At 34.4% G+C, this 17,839-nt stretch overlaps 3 protein-coding genes across 3 annotated transcripts; 1 reads left to right on the plus strand and 2 right to left on the minus strand.

The window, feature by feature from the left end:
• Positions 1-1,900: 1,900 nt before the first annotated feature.
• On the plus strand, positions 1,901-3,777 carry LOC137716534 (cyclin-P3-1). The gene is made up of 3 exons (XM_068455988.2): positions 1,901-2,213; positions 2,874-3,281; positions 3,385-3,777. Exons 2-3 carry the CDS (start codon positions 2,881-2,883, stop codon positions 3,641-3,643), a joined length of 660 nt encoding a protein of 219 aa, XP_068312089.2. The 5' UTR covers positions 1,901-2,213; positions 2,874-2,880; the 3' UTR covers positions 3,644-3,777.
• On the minus strand, positions 3,622-11,105 carry LOC137714643 (ARM REPEAT PROTEIN INTERACTING WITH ABF2-like). The gene is made up of 10 exons (XM_088690559.1): positions 10,861-11,105; positions 10,660-10,780; positions 10,499-10,576; positions 10,306-10,400; positions 10,099-10,174; positions 9,894-10,001; positions 9,347-9,475; positions 8,802-8,922; positions 8,380-8,519; positions 3,622-4,384 (listed from the first exon to the last, which is right to left on the minus strand). The coding sequence occupies exons 1-10, from the start codon at positions 11,043-11,045 to the stop codon at positions 4,001-4,003; spliced, it is 1,437 nt and encodes a 478-aa protein (XP_088546685.1). The 5' UTR covers positions 11,046-11,105; the 3' UTR covers positions 3,622-4,000.
• Positions 11,106-11,303: 198 nt separating this feature from the next.
• Positions 11,304-11,984, minus strand: LOC148697729 (ARM REPEAT PROTEIN INTERACTING WITH ABF2-like). Its single transcript, XM_088690191.1, has 2 exons — positions 11,619-11,984; positions 11,304-11,485 (listed from the first exon to the last, which is right to left on the minus strand). The coding sequence occupies exons 1-2, from the start codon at positions 11,878-11,880 to the stop codon at positions 11,304-11,306; spliced, it is 444 nt and encodes a 147-aa protein (XP_088546317.1). The 5' UTR covers positions 11,881-11,984.
• Positions 11,985-17,839: the final 5,855 nt, after the last annotated feature.

Raw genomic sequence — 17,839 nt, forward strand, 5'->3', positions numbered from 1 at the left:
TCAGCCCTACGCCAATGTCAATACCAGCTAGTTTCGCTTGTCACGTGACTTGTAAAGTGTCAAATATCATATGTTGTTGCAAGAAAGATTTGAGTAAGTATTGAGAGTGTCTCATTCATCATGTGAATGGTAAAATGTCAAATGTTGACTGATACTGAAAGTTTAGAATATTATTAATAATACAATTCAAAAATGATGTGATAAGCAATGTATACACGTCATTTGTCGTACTCAATTTATACACTACAAAAAGTTGAGTAATATCGAAAGTGCCTCATTCAACCTTACGTTCACTTGTACCCTCAGCCCTATGCCAATGTGGAATGTCAATGTCAGCTAGTTCCACTCATCACATGACTTGTAAAATGTCAAGTGTAGTATGTTGTTGCAAGAAAGATTTGAGTAATATCAAGAGTGTCGTATTCATCACATGAACAGTAGAATGTTGGATGTCTACTTACAGTGAAAGTTTAGAATATCATTAAGAATATACCAATTTGTAATTGTTTCACTCAAAACGTTTGAAATGAGGAGAAACTCTTGAGTATAACTGCAAGACTAGACATTTCCAAAGTGATAAGTTATTTAAAATCCAATCAAACAGTAAAAACGAAAGGAGGAAGAAAACCAGTCACCCCACTTGGATGATGAATCATAAACGCATTTGAACTTAATTAACAATTGGGGATTAATCAAGTACACCTTTATTAATCCAATTCTCCTCCCAGTCACAAATTTTTTTTGAAATTCTTTTTTTTTTTGAAAATGTTAGGTAGATAAATTTTTATCATTTTTTGTAGACCATGATGTGACAGTTGATGATTAAAATTATTTTTAATAATTTAAAGAGAAAATCCAACCATCAAACGTAACATGATGTTATCTATAAAAAATGGTTTAAAAATAGAGAGTTTTAACGAAATATTTCGGATACTGTTCACTTTAACGAAAAACCATATTTTTACTCTAAAAAGTCAATCTTGATACTATTCACTTATAACATATTTTTATCATTTTTGTTAAAACTTAAAATATTCAAGTCATTATTATTAGTTTTTTTTTTTACATGTAATGTAACATCACTTCTTTTTCTTTTTAAGTATATATTATTGGTTGCCAATCATTATCATTACAAGTGACCCACTAAAAGGTGTCATGTCCTGTCTTGTGGCATTGTCTGGGGAAATAAAATTATAATTATGAATTTGGACTATTCATATTTTTATTAGTAAAAGATACTCTTTAGTCACATGAATCCTCATCATGTAGGATAGGAAATAAATTAGGATTCTTGAAGAAGATTAAATTTTTAAATAAAATTTTGTAAATTAAATGATATAGTCGTTGATAATTGGATTATTATTTAAGTGTTAATTAATGTGTTTATTTCATATTAATGACAAAACATTTAGTTTTGCAAATTTAATTTCTATAGCTTTACCCAAAAAATTATACAATGTACATGCATATATTGAATTCGATACAATAACTTTTTGGTTTCTATCTGACAAGAAAATATGATGTATAATGATAATTTATTTGATATCTTTCCATCTCACATCTTACGTAATGATAATGGACCTAATGATTTTATTAACACTTTCCTTTAACGTTTTGAAGGATGTAAACTGTAAAAACGTAAAGTTAAGTTTTCCTAACTTTTAATTACATGGCCTAACTAATTTTTAATTACATGGCCTAGTTTTTAATTACATGAAATTAAATTTGCAAAAAGATAAATACTGAAATTTAAATAACTAGAAATTATAAATTGACTGCAGTCGCTCTCCTCCTCCCTTGCGGTGGAAAAGAGAAGGAAAGGGATAGTCTTGGGGGTCCCGCTTAACAACCGTGAAGGCAAGAATAACAAGAAGTCTTTGTATTTGCAGCTTATTCCTAATAAAAATTGGTGTTGAGTGCACACCGACACCTTCTTTTTGCTAATTTAGAGAGAGATAGACATAGACAGACAGACCTCCCATTCCATGTGAAGAGAGAGAGAGTGAGGAAGAGAGGGAGTAGTTGTAGATGTAGCATTGCCTTTGCCTTGGGGATTCCATTGAGAAAGCAAAGCAAAGCTCTTTCTCTCTCCTCTCTATCTCTCTATCTCCTCCTGACTGCAGCAGATAATTTGCATAAAAGAGATTTGGCGCCAGAGAGAAGGCAGAAGAAACTCCATGAACTAATATTGTTCTGCCTTTGCTTGTTTTCATGTAAGCAAAACTCTCTCTCTCTCTCTCTCTCTCTCTCTCTATAAATTATCCTTATATGTCCTGCATGAACAGCATTGTTTAAATTAGTGACTGGGATTTGGATCTTGCATCTTCTGGATTGGGATTTGATGAAAATTTGATGAAAAGGTTTATCCTTTATATTTTTCTTGATCAGATAATTTGTGGGTTGCTCTTGGTGTGCTCAGTTTCTTGATTTCCTCTTCTGGGTCTGTTCATTTTTTATATGTAGATACTTTGATTCTATGACTTCAAATTCTTATAGTTTATCGAAAAAATTGTTCATGGGATTCAAATTTTTGAAGATTTGATGATAAATTCGTATCAGCTTTATATATTTGGACATTTTGTTCATCTCAAGTTCATAATTTTAGAACGAGTTTTGTGCTAGTTTTGACCAAAGGTGACAAATTAACTCATTGAATTGTTAATGCATACTTGTTAAGACCCATTTAATTTGATATCATCATAATATAGAGGTGAGATTGGTCGTGGTGACGACGGTGTAAGGTGAAATCAAATTAAATGGATCTTAATGAGCAACCATTAATAACCAATGGGTTGATTTGCCCCTTCTAGTTTTGACAAGTAAAGAAAGAGGGTAGCAACTTCGTGTTTGCTAATCGATGTTTTACTTTCCAGCTTGAATATGGCAACTTTAGCACTCGACAATGAAATTGTAAGCCCAGATGTTTACCTTTCCTTGGGGCTTAAGACATCGGGCAAAGGCGTGATGAAAATTCCGCGGGTGCTGTCACCTCTCTCGTCCATTCTCGAGAGATATGTTCAAAGGAACGAGATGCTCTTGGAGACAACAAAAATTAAACAGGTTATAACCATATATCATGGTTTAAGAGCACCCCCTCTGAGCATTCGACAATATATTGATCGCATCTGTAAGTACTCTGGTTGTAGCCCATCGTGCTTCGTTGTTGCACAGATCTACCTTGACCGATATCTTCAGTGCACCCAAGTGCATTTAACTTCTTTCAATGTTCACCGGCTACTGATAACAAGTGTAATGCTAGCAGTGAAATTTATGGATGACGCGTAAGCATTAAATCTTAGAATCAGATTTATGTGTATTGTTTCTGAACACGATGTTTTTGTTATGCGAAACCTTCTGACATTAAAGATGAACGCGGTTTTGCAGATTCTTCAACAATGCATACTATGCAAAAGTGGGAGGAGTGAGCACAACAGAGTTGAATAGGTTGGAAATCAAGTTCTTGTTTACCATAGATTTCAGACTGCAAGTTACTATAGAGACATTCAATAAGTATTGCTCTCAACTGGATAAAGAAGCTGCAGGAGTCCAGATCGAACGCTCAATCCAAGCTTGCAGGATCAAAGAGAATTGGTCGAAGTCAAAAAAGAAAGATTCAACTTACGTTCACACAGTTGCGAGATGACACAAATTGTCATATCATCTCAGCATTTATTACACGAATTTTCTGAATTTCGATTGAGTTACAAAAAATCCTATTGTTTGGTAAAACACTTGAGTGAACAATAATTTTAGTATCTCGCTTTCGTTTTGTGCAAAGTTTTGGTTTCCATTTTAGTATCTGTCTCGGCAATGGACATCTTCACTCCAAGATGAAGCTGGTTTGTATCCTTCATGGCACCGGCATCTTCACTTGCCTAGACTTTGATACTCCATGAAGATGCTTAACTTGTGTTTGCAGCAATTTTGGATTCTTTTGATATTTATAGAGTGACCTTAAAGCCTGACTACTTGCCTACCACCAAGTCGTCCCAATAAAACATCATGTGGGAGGACTCTCGAGTGCAATCCAACCGAACTTCCCTTTCCGAAAATCCGAGAACACACGCAATGCCACTTGATGACCATCCATCCCCATTGAACATGTGAACGGCAAGCTTCTGAACAAATCTGCAATTACGAATACATGGTCCTCTTTGACAGTCTGCAACGCTAGGAGAAGGCCGAACATTACCCCAGTTACTCGTTGTAAGTTTCGTGAAATCGAAATTTCAAAACCAAAAACTAGAAGAATGTATAAGGACCCCACTGCACGCAGAAGAAGTCCTTTGGCTCTGCGTTTGACATTCACATCTGCTGCTAGCGATCTTGCTAACCGGCCTAGCTTCATAGCGCCCTGTACTTGCCACGTCAAAGAAACCATCATCTGCCATGAGCGTTTTAAGTCGGGGAAAGAACATTTAGTTAGTACTCACGTCCAGAACTTTTACTTAACTTCTCTATGAAGCGGAACATATTAATGTGTGACACCTTACGCAACCAAGAGCATTGTTGTATATAGCAACAAGAAAAGACCCCCAAACCTTTTTTCGTTTACATGTCCATTGAAAACATGTGGCTCTTTCATGTTTCTGAATGGTAACAAACCTTCATTGCGTTTGCTACAGAAAACCCAAGAATTTATCCATTCCCATATTGTGTGAAGGTAAACAAATAACTCTTTTCTGTTTGCTACAGAAAACCCAAGAATTTACCCAACGAATATGTTTGAATACCCATCTCTCTCAAACCGTTAACTTAAAATAGTAGAACATCGGCTACCTGCAGACATCCACCATCAGCAATGATCAACCCAATAACCTTGGTTCTCTTTAACTTTGGTAGGACTTCTTTGATATAAAATTTTGGAGAAGCCAATAATGATTTTTTTTACCGTGTTAAAAACTGATTTTTTTTTTCATCAGGTCTGATTCATTGCCTTCGTAATGCCCATTTCATGTCTAATTCATTTGTTTCATCTTGTTAAAAATCGATTGTTTTCTTTTACAAACATGAACAGCAGTCTCTAAGGTTTATCGCCGAGATTGATGTAAATGATTTTTTTTTTTTTCCTCATGTTAAAAATCGATTTTTTTTTCATCAGGTATGATTCATTTGCCTTCGTAACTCTAATTTTCATATATGTCTAATTCATTTACTTCATCTTGGTAAAAATCAAATTTTCTTTTGCAAACATAAATGGCATCGGCCATGGTGATTGGTGTATACGAAGGGCGACGCATGAAAAGGTTTGAAAGAGTTGCAAGGCTTCTTGCCGAGATTGGTGATATAAATGATTTTTTTTCTTCATGTTAAAGATCGAATCTTTTTTTGTCGGGTCTGATTCATTCGCTTTTCATTTCATTTGGTTCCAAACGGGCGACGATTTGGCACCAGATATGTTGATAAAAATCGATTTTTTTATTTTACAAACATGAATGACAGTCTGCCTTGGTGATTGGTGTAAACGAAGGAAGACGTAGGAAAATGTTGGAAAGAGTGCAAAGTTTCTCTTCGAGATTGGTGTAAATGATTTTTCCTTCATGTTAAAAATCTGTTTTTTTTTTTTTTCATCGAGTCGGATTCATTTACCTTCGTAACTCCCATTTCATATGGGTCTGATTCATTTGTTTTATCTTGGTAAAAATCGATTTTTTTTCTTTTACAAACATGAATGGCAATCTGCAAAATTTCTCGTCGAGATTGGATATTCATTTGCCTTCATAACTCCAATTTCATATGGGTCTAATTCTTTTGTTTCAATGGGTTATCAATCACGTTTCGTTAGTTTCAATGGTAGGAATTAAAAATCTTTGAAATTTCATTACAATTTATCTAGATATCTGTTAATAATGTTTTCTTTTTAAGTATGTTTTTTTCTGCCATACTGGAAAATTTAATTTTTTTTTTTTGTCACGCAAGAAAATTCAATTTATCCATTCTTTACAAATTTTATTCTTTTACATTGCCATTTAAGGATTACCATGGCACCGTTAATATCACCAAAGATTGGGCAAATTGCATATGCGTAGCCATTGATTCAAAGGCTACGAATCATATAACCAAACAAGTGGCTAGCTATAGTTAACCCAAAGTTTCGTGAACTGTACCAAAACATCTGCATGACTGCTATGGACTTCAGCTCTGTTTTTGAAAGTCTTTTGTAAATTACACACATTTGGTAAGAATTTTGTGGGGTTTGATAATTAAGAGGATCTTGAAGAAAGATTTTCCACCAAAAATCTGGTATTCAAACTATTTTGGACTAAATATTTAAAAGGCCTATATGTATGTAATTTGTTGATAAAAATGAAACTTATTTTTAAGTGGAACTTGAGATTTAAGTTGTTCTTGTCTTTATTCATTTGAAGCTAGTTCTTGTCTTTATTCATTTGATCAAAAGAATATTTTATTTGGAAAAAAAAAAAAAAAAAAAACACCATAATTATGTAGGATGCTTCACTGGTTAAATAATCCTCAATTATGTAGTAATAAAAGATTCACTGATAATTCTAATTTAAGGAAGGATGATGTTGCACTGTCATCCTTGAAACATCGATTTGTAACCCTAATTTTCCTATGGGTCCGATTTTTTTTTTTTTTTCATCTTGGTAAAAATCGATTTTTTTTTCTTTTACAAACATTAACGGCAATCTGTGTGTGCAAAGTTATTATTTAAAGAGGACTATGTTAGGCAATGAGATTGGAGCAAAAAAAAGAGGAACTGTGTGTGCAAAGTTGCAAACTACTAGGGTGTCGCATAGATGTATGATGGGCTCAGGCTTTTACCAAAGTGGGAGGGAGGGATTGAAAAGGAAGGATAATCTCTTCCTAATCATCCAACGGTTAAGGTTAAACAACATTAATATTTTATACTGATTTTTTTATAAAGACAACAAGACAAAGTAAAATGTTGTATTTGTATTTATTTATTTAACATCTTGTACTGATTTTTTAGAGAAAAAAATGACTTGTTTTGTATTTGTATTTATTGCTATGTTGTTGTGATATTTTTTTTTTTGTTTTTTTTGCATAAATTTATTAATTATCCATTGCAAATTCATGATTAGTTGCATCCCCAAAATAACTACTATTTTTGCATTTTTTTTTTATCAGGATTTTCCAAAAAGTTTTTATTATTACCATCCCCACGGTAATAATAAAAACTTTTTATTATACCATTCCTACTCCGACTTCTTGTTCTATTTGTAAAAGTTGGTCTAAAGGTCTTTTATTTTATTTTAAACAGTTTAGTTTTATCAGATCAATTTATGAAAGATAGATAATTTATAAACTAATCCACAATATTCATTTTCAGCTATAATTTATTATAGTTTTTTATAATTGATTATGAGTTTCTTCAATACTATTTATTCTAATCTGTGACGACGAGTATGAGGCATCTCCAATCATATCCGTAACATCAAATAGCCTATCACAGTATTCTCATATCTTCGGTATTGTATTCCCTTTGGTCCTTATTGCATAAATGAGAAAGGTCATCCTAGGAGTGCTCTCGCGCGTTACTCGCTTAATTTCGAAGTTCCCATGGAACTCAAAGCCAATGAGCTCCCACAAAGCCTCGTGCTAAGTAGGGATGGGAATATACATATAAAGATCACTCCTTTAGGCGATGTGGGATGTCACAATCCACCCCCCTTAGGGGCCCGACGTCCTCGTCGACACACACACGACCAGGGTTAGGCTCTGATACCAAATTGTCACATCCCGGCCCGGGGGGACCACTTCCCGAACCCGCTCCATCACCGTAGCACAATATTGTTCGCTTTAGGCCCCGACCACGACCTCACGGTTTTATTTTGGGAACTCACACAAAAACTTCCCGATGGGTCACCCATCCTGGGAATGCTCTCGCGCGCTACTCGCTTAACTTCAGAGTTCCCATGGAACCCGAAGCCAATGAGCTCCCAAAAAGCCTCGTGCTAGGTAAGGATGGAAATATACATATAAGAATCACTCCCATGTGCAATGTGGGATGTCACAGGTAATGCTATTCATATACTCAATTTTATTTGTCACACATTTTGTGCATTGATTTTCTGCAACTCATTCGATCTAATGGTTGGAAATTAAGAGGAATGTGTGAGGGATAAAAATGTGTATAGACAGCACTACCAAATGATAAGGAACTCTGTGAAGATTTTGGCCAAGGGTTCTGCCTTTTTAGCATTTCTTAGACTAGGTTAGACAATGAGTATTTCATCACGAGATTTGATGGCTAATCTAATGACAAACAAAGTACGACAAGAGTACCGCTCCAAATATGTACATGTCTTCTAAATTATATAGTGCTCCTAGCAGATTTAAAATAAAGTCACAAGATTACATGCCCATTAAACCAATTAGACATCAAAAGGATACCTGTGGGGAGGGTGATGGAGGAGCTGCATCCACACGAGAGAGTGCAGTAGCTTTTGTAGCCAGTTTGTACAAGGCCAAAGAAGCGTCACGTTTCTCCTTATACTGTGGAGAATTAAGAAGCCCTAAGAGCAACTCTAATCCTGCAAGTAACGAATTTGTGCAAAAGATCAAATTCTTGGAACCAGATGTGGTGAAATTATGAATATCAACAAGGTAAGATAAACCAAACTTTCCAATAGACTAAAGTCCTGTATTTGGAGGGAATTCAACTACAATATTAAGCGAAAACATACGAGTAAACAAAGAAAGAAAAAAACCCCATTAAACCAAGCAAGCGTGCACATTATAAGCTTCTGATACTTTATTCTGAACAGATGCAATAAACAGAATCCTAGGAAAATTTGAATGCATAAAATTCATACCTTTTTTAGAAATAAAAATGATTTCCCTGTCACTAGAGTGGCAAAGACGAGCAAGAGATAAAGCCACTATTCGAGTGGCCTTATCTTCAACCAGCATCAAATATAACAGATGGTTTAAAACCTGTCAAGGGAAATCAGGTAAGGAATTTGGAACATGCTAAATGAACATGTGATACGAGCACAAGAAGACAGTCCAATGTGAAAGAACTCGCTCGTCCACAAATCTTCTCCTCTAGTCTTTTCAATGACTTTGCCAAGCATTCCCTAGTTTGCTGCAAGTATCAAATAGTAAAATACATTAAGGCAATAAACCTATAATGAACTAGACAGAGAGGGGGGGGATGATTCATGACCTGCAAAGACCAACTTAATATCAAGTAGAAAACTGTATAAAGGTTTTTTTAAAAGGCTCCATCTTGAAGTTTCTGAACACCACCAAACTTAATTATAGTTGCAGTGTTATCCTGCAAAAGGAATCTCACTTTTTACATGATACATTGAGTAAAACAGCATGCACTACAAACTGAACTGAAGCAGGGAGATACCTCATTATCTGCAAGACCATATAGACAAAACGCAGCATTATGTTGGAGAGATATGTTTTCTGAACCAAGAAGCTCGATTAGAGGCATGATACCACCATTCTGAGCAATGCCAGCTTGGTTATGTATTTCCTAATAAGAATCATTGAGGAATCCAATAAGCTGTATATTCCCTGAAAAATTAACCACCACTTAAACAAAGTAAAATAATCTAATGACAGAAAGCACACAAAATGCCAGTGACCATTTATGATGAAGAAACAACATAGCCAATAAGAGATTTAACACTAATACAAAGAAACTTGCATTACAAGTAGACATGCCCATGATATTGCAGCCTTAACCTTTTCTAAAAGTACAAAACAATCCGAACTAACATAACTTTATTAGGGTTCCTATCAAAGATACATTATACAAAAACAAAAGTATAAATGAGTTCTAGGACTGTTTAAAAACCAGCCGCTATGCTAGTATCATACTTGCAACTGCCTTATTATACTTCATACATATATGCACTAAAGAATCGACAATGAATAAAAGTAATGCTAACCTGTGCCAATCTCCCAAGTGTAAAGGCAGACATCTCCTTAACCTGTGGATCAGGTGACTCAAGCATCTCAATTAATGGTTTTAAAGCACCCCTCTGAACAATATGTGCCTGCATTGACCACATAGTTATAACATCTAACAAAATCATCTTACGAAAAGAGTATGAGGGTAAAAAATACAAGTTTAACCAAAATGGTTTATTTTACCTTGCAATCTGTATCAGTTGCAGCAAACTGACCAAGTAATAAAGCAGCTTCTCTTTGGCTCTCCGTACAGTCGGAACTGTCAATAAAGAAACGAACAAAGGAGATGTCATTGTTTGAAAAATAAGTAAATTTTTCAGGCAAAAATGATTATGACAGCAACAGCAACAACATGATCGTTCAAGGAAAAAGTACAAAGTTCAGAATCACCTGAGCAATCCAATAATAGGTTGTAAAGCACCAGCAAGAAGTACTAATTTCTTGATGTGTGGGGATGAGTGGACAAGATTGCCTATTACACCAACCTGATAAACCCCACAAAATTTCAGCAAGAGCTTACAGAACAATGAGGTCCGAACTCTCAAAATACGAGAGAAGAAATAAAGTATATCTCAAAGCTCACCGCTTCAAAGGACATCACAGGATCCTCAGATCGAAGCATTAGTACCAGGGTAGGCAAAGCACCGCACTCTACTACAATCTGGAATTTTGCAATGCAAATCAGCTAAATACTAAAGATTCCTAAATCAGTTATGTAAAATCTCAAAAGGAAAACTTAAATACCTGGTTTTTGTTTTCATCATTTTTAGATGCCAGAGTCCGAAGGGCACCTGCAGCCGCTATCTGTACCTTTGTGTCGAAGAAGTTAAGCAGTTCAACAAGAGGAGGGATTCCACCTTCAATCCTGAAAGTCCAAAGATAAACAAAGCGGTAAGTACCGAGACTTCTCTAATATGGGACTCAGGAGAGGAGATGCAAACAGACCTGACAAGGTTCTTAGTGTTGCCATTTTCACGGGCAATGTGAGCAATTGTATCACAAGCTCTCCTGATCACAGCATCAGGTGCCTGTGATCCACTTCCCCGCTTGTGCCTTTTTAACGGATCAACAAGATGTGGTAAAGCTCGGGCATCAACCACGAGTTGTTGAGTACTCCAGCTATATAACATAAACACAGATACAGAACAAAACCCATCAAATAAGAGTACACAAACTGAGATTAAACCAAATTTTTTCAGAATCCAAATCAAGAAAAAGCTACCCACTAAGAGATCAAACATTTGTATTGTAGTGAAGGTATTGTTTTTACAGAATCATAATATTAATTAATGCCCCAAATATTTACAATCCTCATAAGATGTACCATAACACAAAAAATTTCTTACAAATGGATACAAAGAACAGGCAAAACAAATTTAGTTACCGTACTAATGTAATAAAGGTGTTAAATTTACCTTAATGGCAATAAGTCCCAGGGCATAAGCACAGTATTTCTCGACCTCGTGCTCGTAAGGGATCGGACATTTTCGGCCGTCAGCCGCCGGCGCCCGCAGATGCTTAACCAGAGCCGGAACAGCTCCACAGTCCACCAAGATGTACACAAGCTCCTCTGCATCCAAATTACCAAAAAATACTTAAGCTCCAAACAATCTCACAAGATTTCGATCAGTTTAAAGATGAAAAAAACAAGTAAACTCCAATAACAACCCGCCAAAAATAGAAGAAAACGGTGGGTACGCTACCTTCCTTGGCGGTGAGAGCGAGGCCATGGGCGGCCTGCTTGGCGAGTAGGCGGTCGGATTGGGCAGACGAGAATTTGGACTCCAGAATCTGAACCTGCTCGCGAACCCGAACGACGAGATCTGGGCGATCGTCCTGAGGTTCGAGGACGGCCGGGACTTTCCGGTCCGGTTCACCCTCAAGCTTTTCTTCTCTGAAGCCTTCTTCGAGCTTCCGCTTCAAGCCTCTTTTGGTAGTGACGGTTCGCGTCTGAGAGCGTTCCATGACGGATGGCAGAAATGGTAAATTTGGAGAGGGGTTGGGGGCAGTTCGGGAATAAAAGTGTGGCGGATGGGATTTTCAGAAGTAAATCTGGGGTGGCGCTTAAATATCACACCGTTAATTTCTCATCTCCCGCCGAAATATAATTTTAGTGGCTTATTACAAATTTTGGCTCCCGCCAAAGTAATGATTTGACTTTACTAATTTGGGCCTGGTGTATTCGAAAATCTTGTTTATTTTTCGTCTTGGGCTTCCGTAAAAAGGGAAGTATTTGGGCCTATTAAGGTAAAATGGGCTAGGCTTTTTATTTGGTTGTTGGGTCTATTTAGACAAGTACCAGCCCCTCATTTTTGGGGCCACTTTTGTTATGAATTGGAACAACCGCCACCAAGTCTTATGTCACTATATGGAGTCGGTTGTATGAATTATAGATCGTTATTGTGCTTGATTTTCACTTTTTATGCTTTGGTGATCATCTTTAATTTTAGATTTTTACTTTTTATGATTGAGATATGTGAAAATGATTAACAAGAAAGAGTGGTGAGACGGTGAGTAAGAAACAAAAAATGATAAATTAAAATAAAATTTTGAAAACGGAAACAACTTAAAAACAATTTTAGTTATCATTTTGTACATATCTCTCACGCAACCCTTCCTCAACTCTTCTATATCATCATTTCTCAAATCTAGTTTTCCCCCTATTTCTAACATAGAAATAAAAACGTAAAATGATAAATAAAATGGTTATTAAGTCAACCGTTAACGAATCTTACTTGTTATTAGTGTTTTAATTGACACTAATAACTAGTAGAGCAATGTTCTTGTTTAATTGACAATAATAACTAGTAGAGCAATGTTATTGTTGATGGCACTAGCATTATTGGTAAATTGGCAATATCAACATCATCGACAACGGGTCGATACGTTATTTATGTCATGTAAAAACTATTAGGGTGGTGAGAAGATATGTACATAGTGAGACTTTGGGTATAGTAATAGAGCTTGTTGAGAACACTCCCACATTGTAGTTTTCCTTCTTTCTTTTTTTTTTCATTCAATAACAAACGTCCATAATTTAAGCTTGGTTAATTTTCAAATATACTAAAAATTACGTGTCATTAAATCAAACGATCATTTGATGCTCATGACGGAAGATGGAAGAGCCATACAACTTGGGGGTTTTGTCGATATATGAAAAAAGAAAAACTAATAAAAATAACTTAAAAACTTTAAATTTTAACGATAAAGACAATATAAATAATAAAGTGAATAGTACCATGATTGACTTTTTAGTGTAAAAATGTGATTTTTTGTTAAACTAAACAGTACCGGAAGTTTTTCGTTAAAATTTCGTATAAAAAAACAATGTGTGCATTGCAAGTATGATATTATATGGTAAGAGTACACTCGTAATGTACTGGCACTGGAAGGTGTGGTGAGTGTCAGCGGTGCAAAGTAAACAGGTAAACAAAAGTGTGAAGAAGCTTCCCAGATGGTTGTCATAGATCACATCAACATCATCAACAAGAACACGACCTCCATCTCTCCCCTTCAGATTCCCTCCCTCACAGCTAAAGCCGGACAGCCAGCCATTCCTACACAGACACATATAAATATGAACAATGTTTGGCTACTCAAATATAAATAGAAATTCTTATTCAAAGATGAGTAGGAACTTCTACTCAAAAGTTTTGCGTTTAAATTATAGAGTTTTGTGCTTACGATCAAAACCGTTTTTATTATTAATCACTCTGTAAAGATTATCTCTGCAAAAAAAAAATGAATTAAAACTAAGGTCGTTTAGTCAATCTATTGTAGCAAATACATAGAAAATTCATAATGCTTTTACCAATTCCGTTCATTTGTTTTTATACAATTAGATGACTAAACAACCTTAGTTTTAATTGATTTTTTTGCATAGGCGATCTTTGTAGAATGAATTGTAATATGAACTGTTCTGATCATAAGCACAAAATTTTATGAATCGGTAATGAACAATTTTGAGTAGAAGCTCCTACTCACCATTTGAGTAGTCAAGTATTGTTTTATAAATATATACATAGTTTTTAACTGCTAGCGCAAAACAAATAGAGATTCACTCCGAATTTCATTTTTTGGAGTTTAAGTATTAGACAATTCGAACAACTAAAATTGAATTCGACGATCCCCATTAACTTAGTCTGCTGCCCCACCTCACACAACTTAAGGACTCCAATTTCTCTTTCACACAAATCAAAGGCTCGAATTTCTTAGTATTTAAACTCTGAACACTAAGATCCAAAGAGAATCCAAATTAATGAAAAACTCAACAAGTTTGTCCTTCTCCCATTCTCCAACACATAAATGACAAACAAGTCTCCTTCTTCATCTACACAACATGGGCTAGGGCTGGTGTTTTGTCCTCGAATAATAATAAAGTTATAATTGAATCCAAATCGTACAAATGAGATTTTTTTTTTTTTTTTTTTAATTTCATCTTCTCACTATTACGTAATTTTATATGTCTGTTAATATTAGAATACTTATTTTATTATATTAAAATTTTAAATTAATTGGTCAAGAGAATTAACCTAATTACATAAAGTTTCAAGTTCGTTTCTCTTTCTAAATCTTGTTAATATAGAATAATATATGATCTTTTAATTAATATCCTATAGATATTTAATATATTGTTCATATCAAAGCACATCAATTTATAATTTTATGTAATGATGTGATGATATGAAGATCAAAATAAAAAATTTCTCTTGTCACACAATACTATACTAATGCACGTGTAAAATGACCATGCCTATCATATGAGAAGTTGAGTGAAGCAGGTTAAACCATCGATGAGTCATTACAAGATTATGTGTAATAGTGTAAGAATCCCTTTCCACACCACAGTAATGGTGAACCTGTTTTACAAAAGTCTCACATGCCATGCAACTAGAGTTCTAAACGAGTTGAGCCAAACCAAATATTATTGTGCTTAAATTTGATTTGTTTAATTATTTTTTATCTCCAGTTAGACTTGGCTTTTATGCAAGCAAAGCACAAACGAGTTCAAAAAATTGAGCCCGATGCGAGCTCGACTTGTTTCGAGCAAATTTACAGCCCTACACGCATATGTTATTTCGTGACAAGTTTTCCACGTGAGTATATGTACTATTGTGTACATATATACGGAAAATGATCATCTCCAGATCCCTTCCACCAAATCCACTAAGTTAACGAATCTGAACCTTTGAAATTTGATTCAATGACTAAAATTATTATAATTTTTAAAGGAGACCCTTATTTTTAGCTGTTGAATCAAATTTCAAAAATCTGAATTCATTGACTTGGTAGATTTGGTGCACGGGATCCGGAAAGAATCCCTTTTCCCATATATACTTAACTGTAGGGGCGGGTAACTCAATTGGCCAATACAATAGTATCTAGTACTACTGCTTGATGTGCCTGCACTTGTAGATGTTGGGAGATCTCTCCCTCTCTCTCTCTCAATAATCCTACCAATCTTATATTAATTTGGCATTGATTAAGTTTAATAAAATCTGTCCTTAAGATCAAAGAACATCTTTCCAGGGGTGAGCTAGCTAGCATATGCTTCAAGGGACTCATACACGTACGTTCCTACACAGTCCACAATCGATTCGATTAACAAAAGTATTAAATCTTAAGTAATCTCTATTAATTAATTTATAAAGTAATTTAAATTAATTACTTTAAGGTCAATGGTTTTGACTGAATTAAATGCCAATTCCATTGGTGTGCGTGTGACCAAGGAGGACTTGTTTGACTAAATTTAGTAGCAAATCAAACAACAATTTTATGCAGACTAAGGACGCAAGAGTTCGTGAAACATACTAAGCAAGCAGTAGGAAAAACACTAACAATCTTCTTATTTGAACTTGCTAACTCTTTTTTTTAGTTTTTTTCTGTTTTTCACATTCGACATTATTACACATGATTTTTGCCTTTCATTTTCAAGGTTACATTTAATTAAAGATCTAGCCTATAAAAAATTAGTTAAATTTTAAAATTATGTAGTCATCTAACAGTTATTTAATAAATTAAAGAATTATATTATTTAACTAAATATGAAAAAATTTACAATTTGAATTTTAGCATTTTATGATTTAGTTAGTTTCTTGCAAAATTGTTCTTTAAAGAGTAAATTAAAAATATATAAGATTTTTTGTTTTGAAGAAACCGAAAATTTTCTCCATCTGATATCCTTTTAGCATGTTATTGGAAATTTCCTTCTTGATATCCTTTTCTTTTCAGTATTAGTTATTGGAACTTTCCAAAGGAAAGCACCATTAATATTGCACCCGAGGCACATCGTATGAGTATGATGGTGATCAGCCATGCACCGCCCGCATGTGTGGCAAGTGGCTTGCTTAGAATAAAAGCATGAAGCCACGAACCCTAACAAACCAAGATCCAAATTCACATGGAGTTCAGCACATACACTATAAAATATAGGAAAATTAACGAAAAATCTTAAAAAATTTTAGGTTTTAACGAAAATAACAAAATAAAGATGTAAGTGAATAGTACCGTGAATGACTTTTCAAGATAAAAATGATTTTTTCATTAAAAATAAACAGTACCAAAAATGTTTCATTAAGATTCCCATAAAATATACTAAAAAATCAGTAATATTGTCATAAGGAAACAAAAGCGTCACTATTAAACAATCATGAAAGCTTTTCTGGATTTTAGTTGGGACTTGCAGTGAGCGATCCCAACATCCACAGAAAACTCTGAAGCATGCCCGAGAGAGGGGATTTGGATCCTCGTATGAGCCTAAGGAGAGGATCCTCTCATGAGCCTAAGGAGAGGATCCTCCTAACCAAGCTAATAACAGGAGGATCCTTTTAAAATTATATTAATTATAACCGTTAGATAAAAATCTAACAACTTACACTGCTTGGTCAGAAGGATCCTCTTCTTAAGCTCAGAAGAGGATCCAGATCCCCAGAGAGGCATACTGGCGCAGCCCATGACAATTAATATGTCCTACGTATTAAACATGTTGGTGCTTTTCATCTTCCAAAGTTATGTTTTGATTAGATGTCTAGAAACTATAATCTTTATACTATGTTTGAATGAGGAAAATAAATTTGAAATTTGGATAAAAGTTAGAATTTATAAATTGACATGCACCAATTCCTTTGTTTGGATTCATAAACATAAAAATTTAGAATTTCCGCGTGGAAATAAAAAACTTGGAATTTGAGACCTCTAATTCCCAAATTTAATTTCCATGTAAATATGTGTCATTCCCAAATTTAATTTTCATAAAACTCTCAATTATAGAAATTGGGAGTTTTAAAATAACAAATTTCGTATTCAATTCCATTGTTAGGTTAACCAAACAAGAAAATTCATAAATTCTAAAAAATAAAATCTCATCATTTCAATTACCGTCATTTTAAAATTCCTTACACTATATTTGAATGAGGAAATTTAAGATTACTAAGAAATTTTAAAATGACGGGATTTTATTTTCTAGAATTTTTGAATTTTTTTTGTTTGGTTAACCTAAAAGAATAATGGAATTGAATACGGAATTTGTTATTTTTAAACCCTCAAACATAGAAATTGGAAAATGACACATATTTACATGGAATTTAAACTTGGAAATTTGAGGTCCCAAATTCCAAGTTTTTTTCCACATGAAAATTCTAAATTTCTATGTTTATGAATCCAAAAAAAGGAATTTGTGCATGTCAATTTATAAATTCTAACTTTAGTCGAAATTCCAAGTTTATTTCCCTCATCCAAACATAGTGTTAGTAATCTTAAATTTCTTCATTCAAACATAGTGTTAATATTAAATATTTATCCTATCAATTACTGTACTCTCCCTGTTTAAAGGGATCCTTATGTACTCAAAAGGAAGGAAGCCAATTTAGTGAATTATAATCAGTCTAAGAAGAGAGTGAGTTTTTTCCTCCTTAAATCAAGTGTG

Source organism: Pyrus communis, chromosome 3, assembly GCF_041283825.1.
Source record: "Pyrus communis isolate YQ-2024b chromosome 3, ASM4128382v1, whole genome shotgun sequence".
NCBI lineage: Eukaryota > Viridiplantae > Streptophyta > Magnoliopsida > Rosales > Rosaceae > Pyrus > Pyrus communis.

What these genes read in the sequence shown, in the direction of transcription:
- LOC148697729 (XM_088690191.1), bottom strand. Translation starts at nt 11,880, where the DNA reads ATGGAACGCTCTCAGACGCGAACCGTCACTACCAAAAGAGGCTTGAAG. An exon ending in CGCTCTCACCGCCAAGGAAG is followed by an intron (nt 11,486 to 11,618) that starts GTAGCGTACCCA and finishes ATTTGGATGCAG; the next exon opens with AGGAGCTTGTGTACATCTTG.
- LOC137716534 (XM_068455988.2), top strand. Translation starts at nt 2,881, where the DNA reads ATGGCAACTTTAGCACTCGACAATGAAATTGTAAGCCCAGATGTTTAC. An exon ending in GTGAAATTTATGGATGACGC is followed by an intron (nt 3,282 to 3,384) that starts GTAAGCATTAAA and finishes GCGGTTTTGCAG; the next exon opens with ATTCTTCAACAATGCATACT.
- LOC137714643 (XM_088690559.1), bottom strand. Translation starts at nt 11,045, where the DNA reads ATGTTATATAGCTGGAGTACTCAACAACTCGTGGTTGATGCCCGAGCT. An exon ending in CAACTGATACAGATTGCAAG is followed by an intron (nt 10,002 to 10,098) that starts GTAAAATAAACC and finishes TGGTCAATGCAG; the next exon opens with GCACATATTGTTCAGAGGGG. An exon ending in CACTTGGGAGATTGGCACAG is followed by an intron (nt 9,476 to 9,893) that starts GTTAGCATTACT and finishes GATTCTTATTAG; the next exon opens with GAAATACATAACCAAGCTGG.